Source organism: Prionailurus bengalensis, chromosome E3 (genome assembly GCF_016509475.1).
Source record: "Prionailurus bengalensis isolate Pbe53 chromosome E3, Fcat_Pben_1.1_paternal_pri, whole genome shotgun sequence".
NCBI classification, from domain to species: Eukaryota; Metazoa; Chordata; class Mammalia; order Carnivora; family Felidae; genus Prionailurus; species Prionailurus bengalensis.
The window spans coordinates 9,467,963-9,475,527 of NC_057357.1; the positions used below are offsets into that span (position 1 = coordinate 9,467,963).

General features: G+C 56.5%; 1 protein-coding gene across 3 annotated transcripts in view; it reads left to right on the plus strand.

Annotated features, from left to right (window-relative positions):
* The window catches only part of CUX1 (cut like homeobox 1), a 377,056-nt gene extending 369,750 nt beyond the window's left edge, over positions 1 to 7,306 (plus strand). For all 3 annotated transcript variants that reach the window (XM_043559789.1, XM_043559791.1, XM_043559792.1), the window contains exons 18-23: positions 2,973 to 3,089; positions 4,187 to 4,270; positions 4,911 to 4,967; positions 5,345 to 5,425; positions 6,172 to 6,236; positions 6,459 to 7,306. In XM_043559789.1, the coding sequence (XP_043415724.1) occupies positions 2,973 to 3,089; positions 4,187 to 4,270; positions 4,911 to 4,967; positions 5,345 to 5,425; positions 6,172 to 6,236; positions 6,459 to 6,528 (474 nt within the window). In that variant the 3' untranslated portion in view covers positions 6,529 to 7,306. The remainder of the gene's footprint in view (positions 1 to 2,972; positions 3,090 to 4,186; positions 4,271 to 4,910; positions 4,968 to 5,344; positions 5,426 to 6,171; positions 6,237 to 6,458) is intronic.
* The last annotated feature ends 259 nt before the right edge of the window (positions 7,307 to 7,565 follow it).

Here is a 7,565-nt window from a genome sequence, read left to right on the forward strand (position 1 = left end):
TGCTGACCCTTGGATGGCGACTGCGGTGCCAGCAGGACGGCTGTGGTTCCGGAAAGGGGAACAGGAAACGAGAGTGGGGTCAGGGAGGAAGTGAAAGGGGCCTGAGCAAGGAATATCCTGGACACAAAGTCCCAGGCCAGGGCGTCTCCCCTCCCCCCCCCCCCCCCCCCCCCCCACCGAGGGGGTGGACGCTGGAACCAGACTGCAGAGGGCCCAGTGACAGACCAGAGGCATACTGGGGGGTGGCACCATCCTGGCCTTGGGGACCCTGCGGACTCCCCTCCCCACAGAGCCAGCCCAGGTCATCCCCGATCTTGTCCAGTGCAAGCAGGAGCCAGGGAGAGTCACTGTTTGAGCTGATGAGGGAGTTTCTAGACCTTTCCTCTCCAAACCCACGGTTGCCCCCATGGGGTTTTCAGGCTCGGCCCAAGGGGAGGCCGATGTTCAATGAACGCCCACCGCGGGTCCAAGGGTGGGCCCGATCCAACAGGACCTCCTGTGATCTGGGCTCCGAAGCTAGAGGCTTCAAACAAAGACGGTCGGGACCGCTCCCCTCACAGCACGGGCTGGAAACACTCTCCTTGGGGACCAGGGACAGCCGCACAGTGGAATCCTATGCAGCCCTTAACAGGAGGTCTTAAAAATAGATTAAATGGGAGGAAAAATGTTTTCTAGAATTCCACCTTTTGCTTTAAAAATCCAGTTTTTTTTTAATTAAGGGACTTACTTTTTAAAAATTGTGGCAAAACACACATAACATAAAATTTACCATCTTAACCATTTTTAAGTGTTCAGTTCAGGGGCATTAAGTACATTCACGGCGTTGGATGAACATCACCACCATCCATCTCCAGAATTCTCTTCGTCTTCCCAAACAGAAACTCTGTCCCCCATTAAACACTAACCCCACGTTCCCCCAGCCCCTCGCTAGCCACCCTCTACTCTCTGTGTCTGTCATTTGACTACACCGGGGACCTCACCTAAGTGGAATCGTACAGTATTTGTTTGTGCACTGGCTTATTTCACTGACCATAATGTCCTCAAGGTCCATCCCTGCTGTAGCAGGTGTCCGAATGCCCTTCCTTCCTGAGTAGTATTCTGTTGTGCTCTAGACCAAGTGTTGGTCATCCATTCATGCATCAGCGGTCCCTTGCTTTGCTCCCATCTTTTGGTGCCTGTGAACGATGCTGCCATGAACACGGGCGGACCAAGATTTCCTCGAGTCCCTGCTTTCAGCTCTTGCCCGGTAGATACCCAGAAGTGGGATTCCCGGATCATTTGGCAATTCCATATGGAGCCATCCTGTTCCCACATACTTTTTAGTCCTGTTTGAATTGTTAACAGCATGAAGGAAACAGCGACTTAAGCATTGGAATAAGCTGACAAATAAGGTCCCCTCTCGTTTGCTCCTGGATGGGCAAACCTTAAAATCACATAGTGTATGATTCCGTTTATACGAAGCGTCCAGAATAGGCAAATCGAAAGAGACAGGAAGAGGGAATGACTGATGGGTTTGGAGTTTCCTGTTGGGGTAATAAGGATATTGTGAAATGGGATGGTGGGGATGGTTTCATCACACTGTGCCTATGTTTTAGAAAACTGAACCGTATACTTGAAGACAGTGGCGTTTATTAGACAAGTTACATCTTGATGGTTTTTTAAAGGTTGATGGCACCAGGGGCGCCTGGGCGGTTTAAGTATCCGACTCTTGATTTCAGCTCAGGTCATGAGTTCGTGGTTCATGAGTTCGAGCCCCGCACCAAGCTCTGCGCTGACAGTGCGGAGCCTGCTTGGGATTCTCTCTCCCTCCCTCTCTGCCCCTTCCTTGCTCATTCTCTGTCTCTCAAAATAAATAAAACATTAAAAACTATATAGCTTTATAGGGGCATCTGGGTGGCTCAGTCAGTTGAGTGTCCGACTTCAGTTCAGGTCATGATCTCCCAGTTCTTGGGTTCGAGCCCCACGTCAGGCTCTGTGCTGACAGCTCAGAGCCTGGAGCCTGCTTCGGATTCTGTGTCTCCCTCTCTCTGCCCCTTCCCCACTCTCTCCCTCTCTCTCTCTCTCTCTCAAAAATAAACATTTAGGGGCGCCTGGGTGGCGCAGTCGGTTGAGCGTCCGACTTCAGCCAGGTCACGATCTCGCGGTCCGTGAGTTCGAGCCCCGCGTCGGGCTCTGGGCTGATGGCTCAGAGCCTGGAGCCTGCTTCCGATTCTGTGTCTCCCTCTCTCTGCCCCTCCCCCGTTCATGCTCTGTCTCTCTCTGTCCCAAAAATGAATAAATGTTGAAAAAAAAAATTAAAAAAAAAATAATAAAAATAAACATTTAAAGTATATATATATGTATATATATAGTATATAGTATGTATATATACTATATATAGTATATATATAGTATAGTATATATACTATATATAGTATACATATAGTATAGTATATATAGTATATATATAGTATATATAGTATATAGTGTATATATATAGTATAGTATATATAGTATATAGTGTATATATATAGTATAGTATAGATATATAGTATATATAGTATAGTATATATATATAGATATATAGTATAGATATATAGATATATAGTATATATAGTATAGTATATATATATAGATATATAGTATAGATATATAGTATATACATACTTTAAGTGTTTATTATATATACTATGTATATAACATATATATAAAACCTTATAAAAGGTTGATGACACCATAAACAAACAAAACATGAAGAAACCTGACCCCAATCTGTCTTCTGCTCAGGGTGGGTCACACCCCGCAGGAGGAGAAGGGGGACTTGCCAGAGTCTAGAAGGTCAGGGAGATAGCCACAGGCAAAGAAGGGGCTCCAGGTAGATGGAGGAATACTTGTGCCAGCCTGGTGGCCTCTCCACCCCCCACCTCCCCTTCCACCGCGGGCCCTGCCTGCCCGCCCACCTGCCCACTGCCTACCTGCCCGCCTGCCCCCAGGAGAACCGCCTGGCCCAGCACACCATCCAAGCCCTGCAGAGCGAGCTGGACAGTTTGCGTGCCGACAACATCAAGCTCTTCGAGAAGATCAAGTTCCTGCAGAGCTACCCGGGCCGTGTAAGCTCCCTCCCCAATTTCAGCCCCAGGTGTAGGCCCAGGCAGGGAGAGGGGTCGACGGGGCCCTCCAAGGCCAGAGGGTTGGAGACAGTGACCTGCTGGGCAGCACTGGGCATAGGAGCCCTCAGAGGCCATCCAGCCCACCCTGCCTACCGGCGGTCCTCCCTAAGCCGGGGAGAGCCCCCCACAGCGGAGGTTTTGTGCAGGTGCATTCATCAGAAGCAGTCGGGAGGTGGTGAGGTGCTACAAGAGGCGGAGGCCCACCCATGGGCCCGGTGACCCCTCCAAGAAGTGGGAGCGATATCCTAGTTGATCTTAGGATCCAGGGATTTTAACATGCAGGATAGGCCCTGGGGAATCCATAGGTTTTAAACTTACATTCTTTAAAAAAAAAAAAAAAAAACGAATTGGCTCCAATATCCCCAAAAACAATCCAGAAAATCAGAACAAACACCTATTCCATTCTGAGCCTCGGAGTGCCCTCCCTGGCTTCTCTCAGCCCCTCGGCTTCACAACGGGACCTCCTCGTGCGAGGAAACCCTTTGTGACCATAGGGAGACAGAGTGGCCTGTGGAAGGGTCCCGGCGGGGGCCACCCTAGAACAAGAGCCTCAGCCACGATCGCCCACTGTACCTGTTGGAACTGTACTCAGGCCAGCAGAGGGCGCTCAGACTCTGTGCAAACTAGTGCCATGTACCCAGTGCCCCCGGCTGGGGCGAGTGTGACCATCTCACCTCTGAGGTGCCCACCCATGCCCCCCGGCCACCCTGCACGCTCCCAGCGAACCCCTTCCAAACCCACTTCCCTGCACTGGTCCAGCCCTGTCTGTGCTGGGCGTTCCAGCCCCAGACTGGGCTTTTAGTTCCCACTACCTGCCCGGAGTCAGGCGGCCCAGACCCCCGTGGCAATGCTCCTAGACACGTGGCCCCAGCCTGCTGTCACCCAGCCCACTCCCAGCTCTAGGGTACGGGGCCCCTCCCTCGCCTCTGCTGTGCTGATGAAGAACTGAGGCTCCCGGGTGATCCTGCCAGCCGCAGAGCCTTATCCCTGGCCTCCCTGCCGGGCCCTTGGTGACTGGGTCTCTCCTCTTCCTGCAGAGTGGCAGCAGTGATGACACAGAGCTGCGGTACTCCTCCCAGTACGAGGAGCGCCTGGACCCCTTCTCCTCCTTCAGCAGGCGGGTGCGTGAGACCGGCCTCAGAGCAGGGCAGATGCCCTCACTGGCCCGGCCACGGGGGCTGCAGGGAAGCCCAGAGGACCCACCAGCTGGCCGGGCCTCAGCCCGCCCTCACTCCCCACGCCACAAGCCCTGGTCTGTTGGCTCAGGCCCGGCCTCGCCCTGCGCTCGGCAACACGGCCCCACACACACCCCAGACCAGCAGCGTGGCCTCCATGCCTGCTTTGGTGCCGCGGAGGCCCAGGGTCCACGCCGGGCAGGCCAAGGGCGCCCAGAATATCTGACGGCTCTGTGGGGATGCGTGACAGCGAGTGGGTGAACCCCACGTGCATGCTCGGGGGTCAGGCAGACAAGCACAGAGCTCCCCATGTCAAGGGGCCTCCGGGAGGCCCCCGTCTCTGGCTGCAGAGACCCTGCCAGGGAGAATGGGCCTCCGAAGAGGGCAGAGGGAGGCAGCTATGGCGGGAGTTGCTCACACAGGGGTCGGGTGAGCCTAGATGTGCCGCTGATGGAACGGGACACCAGGGAGGCCCCCGGCAGCCCCCTGGGGTTCTGCAGGAACGGCAGGGCACGGTCCCTCTCTGCGGCACGCCGGGGCCTGTGGGACCCTCGGGGTCCTCTCCTCATCATCTCCCCCCCTTCAGGAGCGGCAGCGGAAGTACCTGAGCCTGAGCCCTTGGGACAAGGCCACACTCAGCATGGTGAGTCCCCTCCTCCACGCCCAGCCGAACCTCTGACTCTGGGCCTCCAGAGACACCTGCCCTCCGTCCAGTCTGGAGAGGCCCCAGGGACCCCACTCACCCCTCACAGGCCCTGCCATGAGTGGCTGTGGGACCTAGAACAGGGTCCCTCCCTGTCCAGGACAGCTCCTCTTGGTAGCACCATTCATGGCAGGTTCTGGAATGGTGCCGCAGGGGGCGCCATTCCTTAGCACTCCTGGGGCCCGATTTCTCAGCCCCCGCTGGCTGCTCTCCCCTCCTCTCGCTGCCGGGGGTCCCTCTGTGCAGGAACCCAGGGCGGCCCTTCAGGGCTGGATGAGGCCTGTCCCCTCCCCACTCCACACCTTGTTGCTCCCCAGGGACGACTGGTTCTCTCCAATAAGATAGCACGCACCATTGGCTTCTTCTACACACTGTTCCTGCATTGCTTGGTCTTCCTGGTGAGTATCCAGGCAGGCAGCCAGGACTGCCTTCACTACGCTTCCCGGACCTCCAAGGGCAGCGGGCTCCCTATTATCGGGGCCTGGCACTCTGGGCCAACCCTAAGCCACACCATCTACCCTTGGCCACTTCTCGCCCCTTCTCTCTCTCTGGCTGGGGCTGCAGCCCAGGTGCCTGCTCTGTGGAAACAGCCTGGCTGACTCCATCCAGGGGCCCGGCCTAGAGGGGCTCGGGGGCCTAGAATGGCCACTGTGGAAGCCTGAGGCAGGCAGGAAAGAAGGTCCGAAAACTCTACTAAGGGCCAGCCAGGTGGGCTGCAGAAGCAGGGACATCTTGAACTGGATCTCCTCAGATGCAGAGTGATGGGCCAGTTAGAGGGCACGGCCTAATGATATCTGCAAGTCCGCTGAGTCAGGGAACCGGAGAGGGTAGGGCGTGCCTGCGGAAGGCTCCGGCCTCGGGGACTCCCGTCCCCGGCAAGGCCCCTACATGATTAGCCTGGGCTCCCACTCCCACCCCAGGGCCAATAGGTTACAATGTTCAGGACCGTGCCTCCGTGTCCAGGCCCGCCTGGCCGTGTGTGACACAGGTGGGCACAGGGGCATCTCTGAGGCCCTCCCGCCCTGGGGTCTGGGCCGGGAGAACCGTCATGTGCCGCCGGGAAGCCAGGCCCAGGGTCTGGGGGTAGACGGCAGGAGTGGGGGTGAGGCAGGACAGACGGCTCACTGTGTCTCTGCCCGGCCAGGTGCTCTACAAGCTGGCGTGGAGCGAGAGCATGGAGAGGGACTGTGCCACCTTCTGCGCTAAGAAGTGAGGACATCACCCGAGTCCCACCAAAGCCCTGCACTGAGCCCCACCGGGCTCCTCCCGTGTTCCCCACCCCCAGCCCCTCCCCTGCCCCCCACCCCCGGCTCCCCAGCACCTACCCTGTCACATGGTGCCCGCCCCCTGGGGATCCCCGTGCCCCCCTCCACACACATACAAGCACTTCTTTTCACACTCGGTCTCAGCAAAGGTTTCTGTCCCCAACAGGTTCGCTGATCACCTGCACAAGTTCCACGAGAATGACAATGGGGCGGCCGCTGGTGACTTGTGGCAATGAGTCCCCGGGGGCCCCCCCCGACACGACAGTGATGGCTGCATTCTGCCCCCCTGCTTGTTCATCTGCTTCTAATGATTTAGACTTCCCTGGAGAATTCCCCTAAGAAACCACCCCACCGTGCCCCCTTAAAAGAATGTCTTAGCCATATCAGGCCCCCTAGGTCCAAAAAGCCCCCAAGGCCCAACCAGGCTAAGGTCCAAGGGGCCCCCTCAGCCCCATCTTAGGGGCGCCACCCACAGCCTGGCCATCAGGCCTGGTGGCAGTCACCTCCCAGTTATGATGCTGATGGAGTCCTCGCTGATTCTGGCCACGGTTAATCCAGCTGGGAACCCACCGGCCTCTCTGTGCCGGACTCCGGGATCCCCTAGGGCCCCCCTAGGATCTACCACCACTCCCCAAGAGATAGAGGGCCCTTCCTAACAGGCCAGCAGGCTTTGAGTCCCCACCCCACCCCAAGAAGGGGAGGCCCCGGCGGGCACGGGATAGTTTTCCATGACCTCCTTCCTGCCCCCAGACCCACTGTGATTTTTGCTTTCTTCTTTAGCAAGCTATTTTGGCTTCTAGGCAAGGACGGGTCTCCAGTGAGCCCCTGGGCTTCAGGGTCTTCAGACCCAAGGACTGGTCCAAGGGGCCCAGGTGTTTTTCTCAGCCAAGCAGAACTGGCCGTGGGCCATCGTTGCATGGCCACCTTGGGGCCACTGGCTGATCCTCCTAGGTTAGATTTGCACTCGCGTGTTCAGCTTTGCACATTTCAAATAAACACATGGTTGCAGCGACACTGGTGCCCATGCTCTGTGACTCCCGGGGTACAGGAGGCTGGTGGGTGCCTGCAGTCACGTGCCTGGGAGCTGTGGCCAGACCTTCCAGCTGCTCTGCTCGTTTCCGGAATGGCCCCCCAGGACGTGGGATGTCTCTTCCTTTTCCCATCCCCCAGGAATTCCGTGAGTGGGTCCAGACCTTTGCGGGAACAAAAATCCACAAAGTCTGAGTTCTCCTGAGCAGATAAGCAACCCAATCAAGAAGAGAAATCTATCTCT